The sequence below is a fragment of the Lottia gigantea genome, assembly GCF_000327385.1.
Source record: "Lottia gigantea unplaced genomic scaffold LOTGIsca_32, whole genome shotgun sequence".
Classification (NCBI taxonomy): Eukaryota; Metazoa; Mollusca; class Gastropoda; family Lottiidae; genus Lottia; species Lottia gigantea.
In genome coordinates, this window is record NW_008709073.1 from 837172 (window position 1) to 860045 (window position 22874).

Genomic DNA, 22874 nt, shown 5'->3' on the forward strand with positions numbered 1-22874 from the left:
TTTCCCCCAACTTCAAGTTAATATCCACTTACAGATGATTTCAACAAGTCTCACAAACATGACTTTCATATCTGACTGATCAAACCACAGATCTCATTCCAAATTTAACAGAAGTCGACTTCATACTACCGGTATTATTTCATAAGTTAAACCAAACAGTTTCTTTAATATTAGACTTTGAATAGAGTAAGAATATGTTTGTACAGATCCAATAGAACAATTTATAGACTAATTCATCATCTTCAACAAGTGTATGAAATTAATAATTTCAAATTATTCTAAAAACTCAGGAGACTAAATGAGCTAGTTTCATTCCATACACTACTGCAATTCTGTAAGTCAATCCAATATATAGAGCATATAGAGTATAGGAGTATATAGAGTAAAGGAGTATATAGTGTACAGGAGTATTTAGTGTACAGGAGTATATAGAGTATAGGAGTATATACAGTATAGGAGTATATAGAGTATAGGAGTATATAGAGTATAGGAGTATATAGAGTATAGGAGTAAAGGAGTATATACAGTATAGGAGTATGGTTATAGACTAATTATAGACTAATTCATCATCTTCAACAAGTGTATGAAATTAATAATTTCAAATTATTCTAAAAACTCATGAGACTAAATGAGCTAGTTTCATTCCATACACTACTGCAATTCTGTAAGTCAATCCAATATATAGAGCTTATAGAGTATGAGAGTATAGGAGTATATAGAGAATAGGAGTATATAGAGTATAGGAGTAAAGGAGTATATAGTGTACAGGAGTATTTAGTGTACAGGAGTATATAGAGTATAGGAGTATATAGAGTATAGGAGTATATAGAGTATAGGAGTATATAGAGTATAGGAGTAAAGGAGTATATAGTGTACAGGAGTATTTAGTGTACAGGAGTATATAGAGTATAGGAGTATATAGAGTATAGGAGTATTTTGAGTATAGGAGTATAAGAGTATATAGATTATAGGAGTATATAGAGTATATACAGTATATAGAGTATAGGAGTATATACAGTATAGGAGTATATACGGTATAGGAGTATATACAGTATAGGAGTATATACAGTATAGGAGTATGGTTATAGACTAATCATAGACTAATTCATCATCTTCAACAAGTTTATGAAATTAATAATTTCAAATTATTCTAAAAACTCAGGAGACTAAATGAGCTAGTTTCATTCCATACACTACTGCAATTCTGTAAGTCAATCCAATATATAGAGCTTATAGAGTATGAGAGTATAGGAGTATATAGAGAATAGGAGTAAAGGAGTATATAGTGTACAGGAGTATTTAGTGTACAGGAGTATATAGAGTATAGGAGCATATACAGTATAGGAGTATAGGAGTATATAGAGTATAGGAGTATATACAGTATAGGAGTATATAGATTATAGGAGTATATGGAGTATATAGGAGTATAGGAGTATATACAGTATAGGAGTATATAGATTATAGGAGTATATAGAGTATGGCAGTATATAGAGTATAGGAGTATATACAGTATAGGAGTATTTTGAGTATATAGAGTATAAGAGTATATAGATTATAGGAGTATATAGAGAATAGGAGTATATAGAGTATAGGAGTATATAGAGTATAGGAGTATATAGAGAATAGGAGTATATAGAGTATAGGAGTATATAGAGTATAGGAGTATATAGAGAATAGGAGTATATAGAGTATAGGAGTATATAGATTATAGGAGTAAATAGAGTATCGGAGTATATAGAGTAAAGGAGTATATAGAGTATAGGAGTATATAGAGTATAGGAGTATATACAGATTAGGAGTATATACAGATTAGGAGTATATAGAGTATAGGAGTATATACGGTATAGGAGTATAGGAGTATATAGAGTATAGGAGTATATAGAGTATAGGAGTATATAGAGTATAGGAGTATATACAGATTAGGAGTATATACAGATTAGGAGTATATAGAGTATAGGAGTATATACGGTATAGGAGTATAGGAGTATATAGAGTATAGGAGTATATAGAGTATAGGAGTATATACGGTATAGGAGTATATACGGTATAGGAGTATGGTAAAGAATGAGTTTCCATACCTTTACATTTAAATTTGTTAGGTTTAACAGTGCCAATCTTTTTTCTACTCATTCGTCTAGGAGATTCACAGCGAGCCCCACTTGTTTCTATAGGATTTAACTGTAAATACTTGGCTAACCAATATAAATTACAATCACAAATGAATGGATTCCTTGCTAAATGTCTGAAAAAAGAAATCAAAATTTAGAGGAAGAATTAAAAATAACAAGCCTGATCTCGAAAGTTAACTTCCATGTACATGGATTGCTAAATCTAAGTATAAGAGAACCTGAAAATTTACTTACAAAGTTTGAATATTTTTCAATGGTGTAAAAGTTCCATTGGCTAATGATTGAATCTTATTATCATACAAAGATCTAGAAATATTAAAAAGAAAACACATTCAGAACTTTTAAATTGGAATGTAAATAATGACATTACACAGTCCAGCTGGGAGAAGTCTTCTTACTTTTAACTTAATCTTATAGTTATATATTTATTGATAATGTTTCTTTAGTCTTATTTCAAATGTAACCTTGAGGTGTTGGAAAGGTCAAATGCTTTGAAGTTTCTTCTTTATAATTTATATTTATCTTCTAGTGCACTTTGTCTTAACATTTGAATACATCATTAGATTATCTTTAAAATACTTTTTTCAAAACAAAATACATGGTAGGCTTCACCCTTTGACCAACTTCAACTATCATTAACAAAATGAAATGAAATGAATGGAGTTTTACATCCTACTTTTCTGCACCATGTAAGCAACACCATGCAGGATGCAATGAGGAAAATTCTGCCAGGACAGTGGCATTAGCCGGCTCTTTTTCGATTTCCACCTGTCAAGGAATCTTTAACATGCACAGCCTGTAGCACACAGGCCCTCGGTAAAATTGTCCTATCCAGAAGACTCGACGCTTTTTCCATGTCAGCCCCTCTTACCTGCATCACTGACAGAGGGAAAACGGGTGAAAAATCTGAAGGTAATTTCATGACCTATGCCGAGAACTATCAATAACAGGAGACTGTTCTTTAATGGATTTCCAGAAAGGAACACAAATATGGCAACTTCAGTCAATTGATACTTACAATAGATTTAAGCTTTGTAAATCTTTGAAGGCATCCACTCTCACACATACAATTCTATTGGCATTCAACAATCTAAAATAATAACAAGGAAAATATATTTATACATCTAAAAAGACATGATATGGTTAATATCCAATGAATTTACTATATACCGAGTTTCATTGCTGAGGCAGTACTCCTTTGGAGTCAGCCTATGAACTTTAAAGCACCCAGCCACCCCTCCCTCCTATGTATCTACTAATTGTAACTATAATATCAATGTAATGTAGTCTACACACTTTCAAATTGCAATAGACCTATGATAACAATCCATGTCATATCTTTAGACCAAACTACAACTTGACTCGATGAGCTCAGATATTTGTTTTTAAAAGTGAATTAAATAAATGTCATCCTGCCTATTCAGAGTTATTGACTTAAGAGTGTGTAAACTAACATACTGTACATGTATGTATACCTTCACAACTTTATTCTTTATCTTTAGTTTTGCTTATCATGCAAAAAATTGATCCCTTATGTAGTTGTGATTCCTCAGGGAATGGAGGTGTGGAACATGGGGTCATGGGAAATATAGTAATGAGACATACCATTCTGAACATTAAGTCATTGGGCATTAAGTATTGGGACATGGAATCATAAGACATAGATTGTTGGACATAATGTTGATTTTCCAGACTGTTAATTTACTTACAATAATTGCAATTTATATAATCCATTAAATACACCAGGGGGTAAATCTGTTATTTTATTACCATATAAAACACTGAAAATAACAATTAAATATAATCATATCATAACAGTCATACTGAAATTAACAATTATAATCATATCATAAAAGTCATACTGAAATTAACAATTATAATCATATCATAACAGTCATACTAAAATTAACAATTATAATCATTAATCATATCATAACAGTCATACTGAAATTAACAATTACAATCATATCATTACAGTCATACTGAAATTAACAATTATAATCATATCATAACAGTCATACTGAAATTAACAATTATAATCATATCATAATAGTCATACTGAAATTAACAATTATAATCATATCATAACAGTCATACTAAAATTAACAATTATAATCATTAATCATATCATAACAGTCATACTGAAATTAACAATTACAATCATATCATTACAGTCATACTGAAATTAACAATTATAATCATATCATAACAGTCATACTGAAATTAACAATTATAATCATGTCATAATAGTCATACTGAAATCAACAATTTTAATATATTGTTCAAATTTAACTGTGGGATGCTCATAAATATGTTAATCAAAATGAATTGAAATGAAATGAAAATGAGTTCTACGTCCTACTTTTCTTCACCATGTGGGCTAATGAAGTCTGGCAACGCCATGCAGTGTACAATGAGGGAAATTTTGCCAGGACAGCAGCAATAGCCTGCTCTTTTTCGATTTCCAAAAGTCGAGGGATCTTTAACATGCACATGGGGCCTCGGTTTATTGTCCCATCCGAACAACTAGACTCTTTATCCATGTCTTACCTGCATCACTGATATGAGTTGAGATTTTATGAAAGTCATAACTTCTTAACTTGTAATATGATGTAACGTGTCATGATTAAATTGGTTTTATTTAGGAATTTAAGTAGACAAAGAGAACATACTCTTATACTTCTAGATATAATTCAAGATACGAGTGCAATACTTACAGTGAACTAAGAGAATGTAAACCAGAGAAGGCATCGGGTGCCAAATATGATATCTGGTTATTACTGAAATCACTGAAAATAATCAGAATCAGAAGATCATACATTATGGCACTTCCGTTAACTTGATAGAAACTTTATCCTACTTAATTACATACCACGAGTAGGCAATCTTAATGTTATTGATAATTAAATATAGAACATCTCCCTCAGATACAAAAATACTCTCAGATATTTTATCAACTTATGTAAATAGTTTTGCAATTCAAGAATTTGTTAATAATAATTAGAATATGTAAAATAACATACAAAATAAACAAAATTATCTTGAGAAATTAGTTAAAGAATTCAAAAGATAATTGTAAAGGAACATGTTAACAATTGAATTAGAAGAAAAATTAAAGAACTATCAATTTCATCATAATCAATCAACAGGAATGTATTACAATTTTGAATTTCTGCCTGGTCCTCTAAAATTAGACCAAATTTTCGTTTTTTTATTACATTTTATTTTTAATGAAACCACAGTCTAAAGAGTCGGTTTTGAAAGTTTGGTCTAATTTAACTAGACTGTCTTCTTATGATGTTATATATTGGTTCAGTGAGAAAATTTTGTAGGAAATATCTATCTTTAAGTGATTTGCATCTTGTAATTAAATGTATTTATGATGTTCTATGCTGTGCTTGTTAAAAGGTTAGTCAGCTGATGAGATGTATCAATACAGTTTTATGTCATATCATTCAGCATCTTATTTGAGTTAATGGAAGGAAACAGGACTTAGTATACTCACATTCTTCTTAGTTTTTTCATATCTTCAAATATTCGAGAAGGAATTTGGGTTATATGATTTTGTTCCATACGACTGAAAAGATAATGTCAATTCATTAATGGGACAGGTCAATTTTAGTCTTGAATATATGTAAATAGTCTTCAGAAGTACTAGAAATGTATGAAAATCGCATAATTCATTCAAAAATACTTCAAACTAGGAATTTTAGTTACTATTTCTATATTATATCTTTTCTATATATCATGAGTTGTCATTCTAACAATCAAACCCGTATAATTCTGGACACACATGGATTTGAAGGCTCTAATTTTGATGGTGAGCTGTTAATATTATTAATGGCTTAAAGATGGCTTTCCTTATTTTTTAGTGTCAAATTAAGCAAACTGTTTGATTAAGTGGTGTTTCTAAAGAATTATCATTTATTCTTAATCATATAATTATGTTCTTATTGCATATAATTAAGACTTTAAACCAATCAAAAATTTCCATATATTTACAGTCCGGATAAACAAAAAAAGACTTTTTGACCTTTCTTGATCGGTCAGTCATTGGAATTCTGTTGGTAATTCTCCTCTAAATTAGCTAATTATGAATTAATTATGGGCATTGGTCAATAAGAATGGCGCACTTCAAGTACTTAAAAAATAACGAGATATCTTAGAAAATATGAAAATGTTAACTATTCTGTTACCTCAGTAATTTGTATCTATATCAGTTTTGATGTAATATTTTTGTAAATTTAACAAATAAATAAACTGATTAGAAACAATCTAAAGAGATTTTTATAGAAATTTCTTATTGAAACTAAAACTTTCATTGTTTCAAAAATCTTAGCCTGAAATCTCATGATGTAATTTGTTTTGTGAAAATGTGTAGAAACAGCAGATAACTGGATGCAGAGCTGAAATCCAGCACAGTACATGTTTCAATTTTTTCTCTGCCCAATATTTGAAGCAATATTAACATGAGTGATGTAAAAATAAAATAATTATTACAGATGTTACTTTCATCAGTAATATTTAACAAGCCATATGGGAGGACCGTTTAAAACTCAGTTTAAGATAAGATATAAATCACTAAATCTTGATGAGGGTCACAGATATTTTCATTGTTTTCAATTGTGTATATGGGACATAATTTGATTCAGCATCGATAAATCCACAAATTTGTGAAATTTCACAATTTTAATGATTTTTAGACAGGTTTGTGTTGATAAAATGAAGGTCTTTGATATAACTTTAAATCTGGTAAACGAATTAAGATTTTGGGTGGTCTTCAGATCTCCCATTTACATAACATGAAAAACCAAAATTTTGGTTTAACCGACATGTATTATATAAAAACCTTTAAGGTCAATGACAGTTTTGATTAAAAATTTCACAGCTAGAAATTTTAACACTTAGTTTAAGATTTGTTGGCGATCAAAAAAAAAAAAAAATAATAATAACACAAACTGACTCATATCAATGGGAAAATCATGCTCTTAAAGGGACATTCTGCTTTTTTCGTAGGTCAGAAAAATTGTTTGCTCAAATTTGTGAAAACTATAACAAACTGAATAGAAATGAATCCAATAACGTATCTGAAAAAAATCCAGCAGTTAATTTTTTAACGCCAAAACTTACGTAAAAGGTTACATAACCTTTCAAAGTTCGTTATGCTTTTTGCAAGCTGTTAGAAAACTACTGTCCAGATTTGAGTAAAATAAACGCCTAATTGTAGAGAAATATGTCTCCTACATATTCTAAAAACTAAATATAACGAGCCAATCATCGAAACTAAGGCTAAACTGCTTAATTAACAATCCGTTCTCTCAGTTTTTAATTAACCCGTTTAAAACAAATTCAGTTTTATCAAGTAGATACATAGACACAAATAGCATACTTTAGAAATATATTCAGGTATAATTTACAATGTTTTGATAATGATAATGTTTTACAAAAAAAGCAGAATGCCCCTTTAATATCTTTGAAAAAACAAAATAATGTGAAAGGTTACATATTGACTAATTTTTGTTGTATGTTTCCTCCCATAAATGTTTCAGTTGTGTTTTTATAAATAGAAATCAATAAACAAGGTTAAGAAAGTCAATCCTATATTATATTGTTTTATATGCATATTTTGTGACAGATAATATATCATGTTTATTGTACACAATATTTTTAACTTTAAACATGCACCTGTACATAATATTCCCTATAAAATTACAAAAAAACATGTTTATCAATCAAATACAAAAGGTAAGATAGCTTGCCAGACAAGGTAAGATCCGCCCACTACCAGTTGTCAGAGATGATAGTTACAAACTTGACTTTGATCTCGTCAATATATACATACGTAAATACCAAGTTTCATCAGATAAAAACTGCAGTCTCTATCGAGTCTACAAGCCAAATTTGATAAGTTTTAACTAAGTCAAAGGCAATAACTCTGAAACCATTCATCCGATTATGACCAAATTCAACCCTGACCGAGATTTATCAATACATACATGCATACTAAGTTTCATGAAGATCAGATAAAAATTGTAGCCTTCATCGTACATACAAGCCATATTTAACACATTTTTAGTAAGTCAAGGGCAATAACTCTGAAACAATTCATCGGATTATTACCAGTATCGAACTTGACCGAGATCTATCAACTAAGTTTCATCAATTCAGATAAAAAGTGTAGCCTTTATCATGCATAAATTAAATGTGTTTTTACACAGACAAGGGTAATAACTCTGAAACCATTCATTCGATTATTACCAATTTTGAAATTTTACCAAGATCTCATCAATGCATATATGTATACCAAGTTTCATCAAGATCAGATAAAAACTGTAGACTGTATTGTGCATACAAGAAATATTGCAGACAGACAGGATAGGGGCGGTGGCAATATACATCTACATTTCCATGTGGCATTAATGGTTTTGTATAATCAATCTATCTAAATACACCAAATGAGGAAAATTGGTTGACGCCCTAATATTTCTTACTGAAAATCTTATATTTTTGTTTAAAAAGTAGTTGTGGTACTTGGTACACAGAAATTCACTATTCAATATTCAAAACTTCAGTTTTTTTTATACAAGTTGTTGAATGCTTCATTCATTTAGCAACCTTTCACTTTTGATTTTGAGAGGCAATAAATAATGTCATAATCTGGATACAATAAAAACACTTACATTTCAGTTGCTGTCTCTGGTATATTATCTGGTATTTGTGACAGTCCTTTATTACGACAGTCTATAACACCTTCAGTACATGTACATTTATGTGGACATAAATTATCAACAATGCAGTTCTGATTATGGTGATGATCTCTAATACCATCTGCAATATAAAATAAAAGCTGCAAATATATGACATTATAGCACTCACTAAAAATCAATCTCAAACTTACATAAATAGACTGGAAATGGTAGCAGCATGGATTTTACTGTCCTGCATTTAGTTCAAAATACATTGTGTGACCTTTTTATTTACTGAACTACAAGTTTTCTTGCAATATTACAAATTAGGTCTGCTTAGCTTTGTTCATTCATTGGTGAAACAAAACATTATAAACACTGTACATCATCTTATTTTATTGACCAATCAGATTGCATGACCACTAACAATGTTTATCCTTTATAGGGTGTTGTGTAAGGATAAAAGTCAAGAAGTACGAAGTGAAAGGATTATCCAGCCCTTTCCAAAGAATTCCTACAACTCTAGGGGAAGCAGGGAGGACCATACCTGTAATATATTCATCAGAATTGAACCCATGTCTCCAACGCTGCAAATCATTCTCAAGCTCATAGAAGAAATCTCGTACTGGAAGAAGTTGACAACTCTTTTCTTAAAATGCTAGTAGTCATGATCAGTAGGGTCAGTTATTGCAAACATGGGTTCATATTAGTAACCTCATTATTGTTACTAAAAATTTTATGTTTTCTGAAAACCTGAGTTAATTGAAATTTGAATAACAAAAAATATAACTAATACAAGTAATTCAACCTTAGCAACTAAAAACAAACTCGAAGCCAAACTGAATCTAAATCACAATTAAAAACTGTCCTAGCCTAACTATCAACTTGGTTTCAATTAAAAGGTAGGAAAAAATAAAATTTAAATTCAATGTTAGTATAAGTTATTTCACAGCACTTGAAAATTTGAATTCTAATATTTGTTATTTCCATTTCTAAAGAAACAGTTTCCCATACGACCACACAGCAACTTATTTCATCACAACTTGTCAAGTTGACAAAAATTTGAGATTCTAGGGTCTAGTATATACCATTGACACTGTTGTTAACATAGTTCTTAATTTCAAAAAAAAGTTACTCTTGCTTTAAAACAGGGTTTTTCAAATAAATTAACTTAAGTTTCACTGTTGATATTTAGAATAATATGCTGAAGCGTCACTGATTTTTCACTTCTAGTGTCGCTGAATGGGGCCCTGTTGGGGTCAATACACTGCTGAGAGTCAAGAGGGTGCAGCCCTGAATTCCAATAAATCAAAGTTTGCAAAATCTGAGAAAATTTTACATAATTCATAAAGTCCCTACACATAAATATACCAAGTTTTCATCAAGCTTCAAGACTTTTACTCATTGATAAGATTTACTCTGTCTAGAGGACAGATTGTGGACAGACATGAGACAGTATAGACTTCAATCAGACTGAAGTATACAGTACTTTTCATGTTCTCTTCTATAAACCATGTTCATAATATCATATAATATATATTGAACTCTTGAAACTTGAAATTTTACAAAATACTTAAAATATGTTACATATTGACTAAGACTGGGAACATCTCGTTTCAATTAAGTCTGGGTGTTCTCAAGTGTTGTTTATATTCATCCAGAAGACAAAGAGATAAGCCTTTAAGTTCTTCTATTCACATACAAGAGCAACAATTCATAAGAACTTGGTAGTCAGAAGAGCTGCTTTACATCACCATTTTCTTTCAAAGAATTTATAAATGACATTGATGTGAAGAGAGGCTAATTGTTTTTTCTAAACATTTCTCATGAGATTGTAGATTTTAAACAAAAGGTGACAAACATACCAATACATTTAAAGTCACTTTCTTGTAATTCTGCTAATTCCTTGTTCTTGAGATGTGGTGGATTAGCACATTCAGTAAATAAAGCTAAAGTTGGTTGGTTACGAAGCCATCGTGCTAACCATGCTAGATGACAGTCACATACTAATTTATTTTCACTGATACGTCTGAAAAAATAAAATTGTTTAAAAGTTCTTTAAAATTCTATACTATACATGAATGTATCAACTTGTTTTCGGTGGGGGAGGGGGGAAATTTGTAGTAAAAATTGAAAGGTACAGTGATCTATCTGTCCAGTTTACCAGCTGATGGAGCTCTAACTTTGCCATTCCTCAAACTCTGACAAAAAAAAGTTTTTAACACATTGAAAATTTTTATAGTTCAAGCAAGACGTCTTATTGGGTTTTTCCATTTCATCTGCTTTAGGAGAAAATGGGTTTAAAGTTCAAATCCTTGAAGTGAAGACCAGTGAACAAGCCCCAGCTCTTTACATAATGGGGCTGGCAACTTAATGAAAAGAACCTTGGAGACAGTCTTGTTCAATAGAAGTGTTGTATTGATGTAGAACAAAATATAAAAGGTTAAGGGATCAATTTTCGCGAATTTCTCACATTTGCACTAGAATTAGTACACCTTTCTGGTATTCGAATTAAAGAATTTACACAGTTGAAGAAATTTAGTATAAACTAGTCTCCTGGTTGAAATGACCTTGCAGTAAACTATCTAACAAATGAAACAAACAATAAAGACACATGGAACTACTTTTTGTCTAGTTTTACCAGGTGTAAAGATTGGAGAAAACAGATGGTATAGATTCATACACCATTTGAAATATTTATCTCTGGCCCAATTAGAAAGTTTGTGTAACTTAAAACATTGCCTGGCATTTAAGTATAGTAACAACTGCCAATTACACATTTTACAACATTTCTGCCTGAATTTTTAAACATCTAAAATGTGAATTTATGGTCCATTTTGACATTTATTTTTAAGTAAAAAGTTTGTTTCATTTTTTTGTTGAATGACTGTACTGAAATTCTTTTTTCTGGAAACATATGCCAGATTTCCACTTTGTTAACTAGTAATACATCAAATTGTTCATCATTTTGAATTGTAATGTGGTATTGCTTATCTGCAAAATCAATTACTTTCTTGGCCACAACATTTTTTGAATGTAACTTTCTAGGGATAATTGTGAGGATGTTATAATTTTTCTATTTGTATGATTTGCATATCCAAATAAAATATTGTTTTACTGTAGATCATTTAGAACCTGAATTTAAGATTACATAAAAATGTATATATTTTTTACAATTAAATATTTTATGAAGTATAGTTGTGAATCAATATTCACTTAAACCACCATAAAGATTGAGAAGGAAATGAAAACGTATTGACTTTCCAGAACAGTTTTCATCCACATGTTCCAATTGTACAAAATACATTAAAAAAATAATCACAAGAATCACAACCTAAATCTAAATCAATTGTCTATCTATTAAGTTAAAGGAGATATGAACATCATGAATCATTTACAGCAATTATGACATGATTATAGGATTCAACACAATAATCATCATATTATAATATTAAGCCACATTATAATATTAAGTCACATTATAACAGTAAAGTTAAATCAGATAATTTTGCAATAATCTATTTTAGCCTTGAGATAAACCACAATAATTATATTGTTATTATATGTATCCACTTAATAGTGCTAGAGGCAGAATCCAATTTCTGATGGTTTTCAGTTTTAAATTCTATTACTTCCTAGGGTTTTTGCTACTTGACTATAAAAAAATACAGTGGGCTTGTCAGACCATTGACCACTATCAGCCACCCATCAGTGCTGAATCTGTCTAGTCGTCATCCAGTCCTCACTCTTCATTAATGCAAACAACCTACTGAGTCTCACGCACACATATTCTCAGATGAGACTTGCTACTGCATTTCCACCAGATGGCAGAGTGTAAGTGTGGTGAATAAGATGTTTTAAAGTGTGTGGTTGAAAGAGACCTGTAGGGAGAACCAAGCATTATGATATGATGTGCAACTGGCAACAATCAGAAACTTTCACCTGTTGTCTTCGAGGCAATGGCCATGGTGTCACAGCTGCCCGTTACATAGACCTGGTTCTCAGACGTTTTACCTTAATTTGCAAGACATACTATTTTGAGACTCTCATAAAAATAATAGAAACAATTCAATTAGCTTTTTGCTTTGTTCAGACAATAGCACTTCAATAATAAATTCCAATTTTTAGTCACTTTGATCGGATACAGTCTGCTTTCTCTACACAATTCACTTTCTTCTTCTTATGATGTCTACAAACATAGTACTAATATCATCTTCATCAAAATAGAATTTTCGTTTGCTACTGGATGCCAAGAACTCTTTCATGCTCTTAAACAAAACATAAAGATGGTCTAGATTCTGGTATGAATCGCTCAGAACACAACATGCTTTTACAAGAGATCTTCTCATCCAAGTGGTTAATGAAGAGTTAGAAAGAAAGTCAATGATAAATTTCGTTGCAAACCATCTGAAACTAATCTAAAACCAATTAAAGTAAAAATATGATTATGCCCTCAACTTAGAAAATGTAAAAAGAAAGTCTAATACTTACAAAACTCTCAATTTGGACATAACAGAAAACACATCTTTAGGTAAAGTTGTGATATTATTGTTACTTAATGTTCTGAAATGATATAAAAAAAACATTTAGTTTGACATAAAATATATAGTATTCAATACACTTTCTATTGATACAAGTAGTTTGGAGTAGGCATAAGCTAGCAGGGAGAGGGGGGAGGGGAAATCTTTCTTTGAAATAGACTTATCACGGCATGGATCAAGTAGGCCTATATTGGCATTTGCAGGCTTCTAATTCTTAAAACACATGGGGAGGGCCCGCCAGACCTTGATAGTAAAATCACACCCTCGATGCTCATGGGCTTCCTCAGAAAAAGAAAGAATACAGCAGGATGTCGAACTATATTTCATTTTCTATAGCCTATAGTATGTAGTTGAACACTACATAAATGAAGTATGAATCAACAGACGTTCTATGTTATCTGAATCAAGAACCAAGTCTATGTAAAATACCATCAAATAAGAAATGATGCACTGTAAAATAAGTTATTGGTAATGTTTATAATGTGTGCAATATGGATTCCCTAGAGGAGCTAAAGCTTAATGTCGTCATCATTCATGTTCATTCTTAATAATGTTTCTATATTTACTAGTTAGAACTTTCTTTTCCTTTCTTTTTCCTTTCTGCTTCACAGAATAACCCTTTTCTATACAAAAATCTCACAGTTAGAATCATTTTTCATTTCAACCTTACTAATATGAATCAGAGACAGACGGAGAGCGAGGGTTCAAAAATAGTGTTACTTGCAAGTTTATTTCAACCCACAGCTTTTATTTTATGGAAGAAGAATCTACATCTTGCTTGAAAATAAATTGAAGAAAATCCAGACTTTAAAGTGTTTCCATCAGAAATAAAAAAGCAAATTAAACTTGTGCAAACAGCTACAAATTGTATCTAAGGCAACGTCCTGTGGGGCAAATTATTCACCTGATTCTTTATAATATTAGTCATGACATCTTTATATCTATTACAGTTATTTTAAGCTCATCAGCAATGTTTTTGTTATGTTTCTAATAGAATCTAATAAGAATGACAACACACTTGTGAGCTGGAATGCCAAAAGACATTACTAGTATTACATATTTATATATACTCTAAGATAACTAGAATCTCTTTAAGACAGAGTGGAATTGGGTTTATGGTCAGCCATATTTACAAGTTCTTTTATCAGTAAGAGATGTATTATTTTCATAACCATAGCTGCTCAAATTCACTTGTACTTACAAATATTAAATATAATCATTAGTGTGCCAAACTGGGAAAGGGTAGAGAATATAAAGATGATTTATAGACATTTTTGAAAGAAATCAGTGAGTTCATAGGAAAATAAAGATAATCTGTCTTATCTCATATTATAACAATTTTATCTTCTTAAATATTGTATGATTGTAAAAATGGTGACAGTGGTATCGAATTCATTAAATTGTCTGCATAATGGCTCATTTTAAAAAAAGCATAGCAGGAGTCTTTGATAAGAATGAGTCTTGGCAGAAGTAAAATGCTATCCACATGGTACTCTATCAGAAATGCTACATATTTATCTGGAGAATGTTACAAATGGCCATCAAGGGAGTGGTGCTAACATTAGAGAATAATATTCTATAGATCTTTAAGGATGATAATGATTCCCACTTAACCATTCTGACAGCTGTATAAAGAGAATAGTACCATATCATTTTTAGCTGCTCACTTTAAAGCCATTGTTGAGTCCTAGCAAAAAGGATTTCACAATTTTGAAGGTTTGAGAGAACCCATATTGATAATGATAACAGATACAGTGAAACCCCTTTAAACCGACAGGCTGACAGATCACCGTGAAATGCTGGTTTGGAGGGGTTGCCAGTTTCCCTGTTGATTTGGCAATATAACAGTTACATCCCTTTATGACTTAATACATTATCTAAAGTTATCTCCCTTTAAAATGTTTACTGGACACCACGCGATGTCATTACAATAACTAACAATTTTTTACTCCATTTCCATTATTTTACTCCATTTCCATACTGTGGTTTAACTGTCCTTCTTTCGAATTATGTACCGTGCCAAATCATCTTGAGAAATTTTGGACAATTTCTGAGAATCTTTGATGAAATTGATCTTATCAGTAAGATTCAGTTCGACATAGAGCGTTCCATCAGCTAATTTAACACAAATTTAAGCTTGGGAAATGACCGAATGTTCAAATGCCGCAACACATAAAAGCGAAACTCAAATCGATATTCAAATTGGACTAGTGATTAATCATTTCCTTTGAAAATTAGTCACGGCACGTCATATTTATCTTTAATGTCGGATTAATATGTGAACAAATTAAGGTGTCAGTTTAGAGAGACTAATTAACTATAGATTAACTACTTAAAGGACTTGATTTCGATGCCGGATTGCGGTTTAGAGGGGTACTGGTTTACTGGGGTATATCTCCTATATATTATACAGTGATTCGTGTACAGAGGAATCCAGTTTATAGAGGATGCTGTTTAGAGGGGTTTCACTGTATACTGTCCTTTCTACCTTCCACAGGAGGTATAAAGAATTATTGATAAGTTATAAATACTTACAATATTTCCATCTCATGTAATCCTCTTATAGCTTGATCTGATACACAAGTTATTTCATTATGATCCAGTTGCCTGGAATATACAGATAATGTTTGATAAGTGTTGCGTGATTTACCACATGCATAATTTATTATAAATTAAGGATTCATGAGGGAGACTGGTGTTTCCCTATCAAGTTATATCTAAGTTTTTCTTTTTACACTTTTATTTTAATTTGGCTAATACAGACCAGATCTGAAGCCCACTGGTATACAGTAGGCGATGTCTCTCAGCCTAACCAAATGACACAGAGCAATTTGCTTGATGCTATGTTCGTTATGTATATAAATCAGTCAAAAATTTTGCAAAGGGCTAAATAGTTTAAGTTCAATTTTCTCCTCAAATTATTCAAAGTCAACATATCAGCAATCTCAGCAGTCATCTTGACATTTTTTTTACAGAAAGCATATGTTATAAATAAACTGAATAAATATGGCCACTTACAGATTCTTTAATTTTAAAGAGCTCTTGAGTGTTTTCTTTCCAATAAACTGTATCTTGTTATAACTAAGATCTCTGAAATGATAATAAAGCCACATCATACAAAAATTGTACAGAGAAAATGATGAGGTAAAGCACTCACTTCTGATGGCAAGGTTTGGCATGTGATAAAATAAGAATATTTATCATATACTTCAAGTAGGTTATGGAAACAGGCTAATTTTCCCTTTCATATTTCACCGATAAGAAATCTTGAACATCTTGAAACATGTGAGACACTTTAGATAACATGTCAAGATTCTTAGATTGTTCAGAACTTAAAAATTAGATTTTCTGGTTGTGGTTAATATGACATGTACTTTTAATGTTCATTTAATTGATTGGTGTATTTGTCATATAACTATAATTTAATTGAATTGTGTATTTGTCATATAACTATGATTTAATTGAATTGTGTATTTGTCATATAACTATGATTTGATTGATTTATGTATTTGTCATATAACTATAATTATAATTTAAGTGTAATTATGATTTATGTATTTGTCATATAACTATAATTATAATTTGATTGATTTAGGTTTTTATTTGAGTGTAATTATGATTTGTGTATGATTATGATTTTGTCGACTTACGGATTTGTTTTGATTTGTAAGGTTTGTGTCATTATTCTGATGTTATTGCTTGGTTGATGTAAATGTAGTCTCAACCACTCAACCTGTGATTTATCAACCTGATATGATTTATTAATATAAATATAAAAATGATGTTTTTACAGAAAAGGCCAGGTATCTGAGGTTTCCAAGATTACAATAGAAGAACTTAGAATATACACCAAACCTTAAAATTTACAACAGAACTTAAAATTTACCACAGGAGAACTTAAAGGTTACAATATGAGAACTGAAAGATTACAACAGGAGAACTTAAAGATTACTACAGGAGAATTTATAGATTACAACAGGAGAATTTAAAGATTACAACAGGAGTACAACAGGAGAACTTTAAGATTACAATATGAGAACTTAAAGAAGGAAAACTCAAAGTTTACAAGAAGAGATCGTTAAGTCAACAATAGAATTTAAACTTTACAAAAAGAGAACTTGAAATTTACAATTGGAGTCCTCACTGAGCCACCACAGTCCCCAATAGGAGAACTCTTTGAAAACTCACAAATAATTAGAGACCTTATAAAGGAAAACTTCAATCATTTTCAAGATATCTTGATCTATGCCTCGATGTTCTGAGAGGGTAGAAGTTATCTAGATTTTGAACAAAAAAAACTTGTTATCTCAGATGTCTACAACAAGTACTTCTTTCATGTTTAGTGTTTAAAGATGAAAGAGAATATTATCTTATATAATGGTAGAAATGCTTCTTATCATATTTTTATATATCAAAATATAGATTAAAGATGGAATCCCATGAAATAATTTTCCAAATAAATTCTCTTTTTGTGTACTTTAAAAAGTTAATTCAAGCCCCAGAAATACAACAATTTCAATTTTAATTGTAGAATGAATGAATTTGATCTGGTTCAATGTATTATAAATATAAATCCTTTCTTGTCATATCTTTTACATTAGAAGCCCCTAAATCATTCAATTATGATGACCCTCATTTATGCACATATTCTTGTTAATAATGAATCTTTATAATAAGATTTCAATAAAATCATGATTCAATCATTGACATGATGAACATAACAAATATCAGATACACCATCTTAATACTTCTTTCATCATTTTCCCTTATCATTTAAAAACATGTCTCTTTATAGATTTGTTATAACTTAAAACTTTGCTTAGCATCTGTTTTTTTTAAATTAATCTCACAATATCATCAGTTTATTTCACAATCTGATATAATCACCACTAATTGGCATTCTTTTATGGCAAAATTGTTGAAGGACAAGAAAGAGAAGGCAAAGGCTTCTAAACAGCACTAAAAACCTTCCTGCATCACTGATAGGTTACAATTAACATCATATCAAGAAGGTGCAGACTTGTGTGTTAAAAAAGATGCCAAAATGCTTAATCATCACTACTTAAACGCTTTCATATTGAAAAAGTTTCCAATCAGAATAACAGTAAAATTTTAAAAATGAACAAAAACACATATTTTTATAAGTATAATGATATGCTATCTTTCAATTTGCTGGAATATTCAGAAAAGTATATTGATGTTTATGTTTTGTATTTGACCCTTACTGTCTAACAGACTTACAGACATATCACATTACAATAAACTTCACCTCTATTGACCAGAGAAACTTTTCATTGAACCACCTGTTCACCTATTACTGTTGCATACTAAATCTTTGTTGGGAAAGTGATCTAGACTAAATAACAATCAGCTCTTAACCAGCCTACCAAGACTGAGGGTACAAATAGTGGGAAGACTAACTCAAACAAAAGGGAAGGGGGGGCCAACTGTGGCACCTGAATTCAAAATGTGACAATACTGTGGATGTTGCAATCTGCTCATAAAGCATCTGAGAGGGTTTTTCCAAGAAATCTAAAAAAAAAAATTGAATTGATTTGGTGCATTCTGCCACATATTTTGCAGCAAAAATATTTACCAACATATTTTGGAAATCGTTAAAAAAAAAGTGGGGTTACAATTAGGTGTGCAAACCATTAACTACTGCTATTAACTTATTCAGCAAATGCACTCATACAAGTAGTTGGTATGAAGAACACAATTTTTCTTGTTAAATTTTTCTTCAATATTTGAATATTTATTACACCAGTGGTTCTGACAAATACCATTCTAAAATAAAGTTGAGAAATTATATTTCATCTATGTTCTTCAGATTAATATAGCATATTTTTATTTGAATAAATACGGTCAGAATTACACTCTTGTTTAAAACACAAAGGGAAGGTAAATAATTTCTAGAGACATAATTCTCTTTGTTATATAAAACAGTAATGTTCACAATTTTTTCATTCATTCAAATGGATATGAAATAAATTCATAATGATTGAGAAAAACTCATGAATGATGTTGAACAGTACCTTATACAGTATACTCTGTGAAATCCGACATACACTGGGACCACAAAATAATGTCGGATTAGCGAGAGTGTCAGAGTACTCAGATGTCAAATATCACAGAGTACACTGTAGATAAAAGAATTCAACTATGCCCCCCTTAAATGTCCTTGCTATGCTTTAAGTCCAGTCCAGCTATTTTTCCACCAATAAATGAACAGACTTTGTTTAAATTAAAACAGTAGAAATTCAAATAATAATACCACTCAGACCTGAAAAAATGTTTAAAAAGATACGTTTGTCTGTGTTGAATAAACAGTGGATCACAAAAGACAAGCAGAGTGTTATTTGATTTAGCCCTGTCCAAGGTAAACATTTGGTCCACTCACTAGTCCAGCGTCCAATAACCTTACAGTAACATGATAATTAAGGTATAGACAAAAACCTGAAATTTTCATTGCGATTACTGGCTTTGCAGGTAGTTGTAAACATACAGACAAGATATAGGCGAAGCTGTGCTAACAGATAAAATACACAAAGCTCTCTTGAGATGATCCCCTTGCGCGTCTGTCTACCTTTGTACCTCCCTGATCAAATGGCAAGGTCATGACCATTTAACACAAGATCATTTCTTGTCAACTGTTTTGATACAATCAACAGCCCTTTAACACGCCTGATGCTGCATTGATGCAAGCCCACCCCATGAGACCTACCTCATTAGGATAAAATTTATGAGCACAGAATTGGAAAAATAGAGTATATTGACTGTGTATTGAATTTGTACCTAAATATTTACAAATGTCTAGATGTCATAACAGAAAATTATGTATAGCATATACATTGGTATGCACCTATACATGCAATTTTGTCACAGCCCTACTTAAGTTTAATTTGGCTAGTAAACAGCATATAACTGGGCTACTTCGCGTAAATGGTCATTTTAGTAAAAAGAATTCCAATCTTTTATTTCTATTTATCGTACCATGAATGAAATTTTGTAATTAAACATGATGAATAAGATGCCTTCAAAGATATTTCACTTTATACAGTAGTATTAAGAAAATTCATACTCTTATAACTGACATTAGAGGTTAGATTGATAGACTGCTGGTAATTATTGAGATTTTCAAAGAATTCTTAAATTTGTTCTTTAACATATGTCGACTTTGAAGATATCTCAGAATACATTGATCATTTCTTACTATCATAAGCAAGCCAACTTCAAGCCTACCTTTAAGACACAACTAATTTAGGTTTGGTAGACAGGTTAATGAAAAAAAAATTTTTTTTTTAACCCAAAACCTTGAATCTGAAAATATCACAGCAATATGACAAAATATCAGATATCTTAGATAATGAGGAACAAATTTACATTTGTTTTATGTCTATACATGTACATTCCATCTTCTTGCATAATCAAGGATTAGGCAAGGTCAAATTTGATAGTTGAAGGTGAAAAAGGATGGTTTAAATATCATGTTGTTTTTTATTAAATTATTTAATCATGTAACTTCTTTTGTCATATTGTCACTTATTTTGGACATTTATATCTCCTTTAGAATTTTTTTGGCTATGTACAAACTGTTCATACGGTCATGGTGAGGAATTTAAAGATAGCTTGCCAGGCAAGGTAATATACGCCCACTGGCAGCTTTGATTTTGAATACAAATATTTAGCAGTACAATAACAATCAACAGTATGAAATATTCAACCTTCAGTCATACACTTCTTTTGAACACTTCAGGGCGATACTGAATAATATTGATCAAGAGTTATTGCCCTTGTTCTTGAAAACATGTTCAATTGTGAAAACTCTAAACTCTTTCACCAAAATCCGTCAAGAATTGTGCCTTCTAGAGTGTTTACAAGATAAAAATTGAACATGTTATCAAGAACAGTAACAACTCATAGTAAATATTTGTTGAATCTTCTGACTTTCATAGGGGTTCATCCTTGGTTGATTACGAACACTCACGCCAAGTTTCACCAAAATCCGTCAAGAATTGTGTCTTCTAGAGTGTTTATGAGCAATTGTGTACGGACGGACATGGGTGACAGCAATATACGCCCCTCCATTTCAAGTGGGTGTATAAAAAGGTATTGAAATTCATAACAAATTTCACCCCTATAGCAATTATTACTGCAAAGTTAAGTTGTGAGTTTCCTGCCACCTTAAAACTCAAACAAAATGACAATGAGCAATAAAAGTTTGTTACCATAGTGATAGTGACTATCAGGTCCATAAATTTGATATTATTGTAAAATTAATTGAAATTACTATCAAGGACAATAAGTATTCTAACTAATAAAGTTATTAAAGTCAAGGAGCAGATTTCTGGGCATACCAAACTTTCAAAATTGGTGCTACAAATAGCGACCAACGTACCAATCATGATTTCTGCATTATCAGGAATCTATCTGCAGACATAAAATTGGCATCCTGTTTCATGTCAGTCAAATACATGATGATTAGAATTCCATGGTATGTTGTTGCATCTATCATGAAATTTCAACCTTCAAAGATTCATGAGCTACACAAGTGGTTTTTATAACCTCATGTAACCTTAAAACATGTGCAACTAAAAAGTATCAGACATAAAGCACCTTGTACTTATCAATCAAGTCTGGACTTCTGAATACAATATACAACTTCAACATTGAAATGTTTAGTGGATTGAAACCAAATTTGTAAAGTAAATACTTTGTTCTTTGCTGAAACTACATTTTTTGTATTCATGAAATGAAACTAGACTGTTTTTCTTTTACTATTGATTGTGTTTGACACCTGCATTATCTATTTGATATCCAACTGTCCATGGAGGTTTTATGGACTTCACTTCATAACATCATCCTGGGTTATTAAAACATTCTAGTTTAGTAAAAAAATTAAAGGGACAGGTGCGGCATTTTTGGGGGTTGATATTAGTGTATATATATTAATAGTCTTAACTAGAAATGTATGAAAAACACATAATTCTTTTAAAAATACTTCAAACTAGGAATTTTACTCACTATCTTTTCTATATAACACAGAGTATCTTCAAACGCGGATAATTGAAGGCTCAAATTTAGACGGTGAGCTGTAAACACTGCTACAGATTGGCTTAAGTAAAAAATTCCTGTGTCTGAGACTTTAGTATGATTGGTCAAAAATGACGCACCTTTCCCTTTCAATATTATAAACTATGAGTTTAGAAATGACAAGTTTTAGAATTACAGTGTCTCATGCCTGGACATAGATTATAGTAGTGACTCGTTTTCCTTTAAAATTTCACAAAACTACAACAACTGGGGAGAGTTTCTCTTGACAATGACAGATATTATTCCTTTTTCATGTAGATCATCTTTCATTGGTCATAGCCTGGGAAACAAAAACCCACATTTTTTTTTACATCCAAGAGATGTAAAAATGAAATATTGTGACTTGAAATCAGAAAGCTTATAACAAATAGTATTCAAGAACTAAAAAGTGTAAACAAAAGAAGGAAAAAAATAAACAAACTCCA

At 30.8% G+C, this 22874-nt stretch overlaps 1 protein-coding gene across 1 annotated transcript in view; it reads right to left on the reverse strand.

Moving 5' to 3' along the window:
- The window catches only part of LOTGIDRAFT_232797 (hypothetical protein), a gene marked incomplete at both ends in the record, with an annotated part of 33284 nt that extends 16246 nt beyond the window's left edge, over positions 1-17038 (reverse strand). Inside the window, 12 exons of the mRNA XM_009057986.1 lie at positions 2079-2242; positions 2364-2435; positions 3148-3219; positions 3839-3910; positions 4847-4918; positions 5635-5706; positions 8810-8957; positions 10681-10844; positions 13307-13378; positions 15892-15963; positions 16375-16446; positions 17007-17038. Coding sequence (XP_009056234.1) covers positions 2079-2242; positions 2364-2435; positions 3148-3219; positions 3839-3910; positions 4847-4918; positions 5635-5706; positions 8810-8957; positions 10681-10844; positions 13307-13378; positions 15892-15963; positions 16375-16446; positions 17007-17038 — 1084 coding nt within the window. The remainder of the gene's footprint in view (positions 1-2078; positions 2243-2363; positions 2436-3147; positions 3220-3838; positions 3911-4846; positions 4919-5634; positions 5707-8809; positions 8958-10680; positions 10845-13306; positions 13379-15891; positions 15964-16374; positions 16447-17006) is intronic.
- Between the last annotated feature and the right edge of the window lie 5836 nt (positions 17039-22874).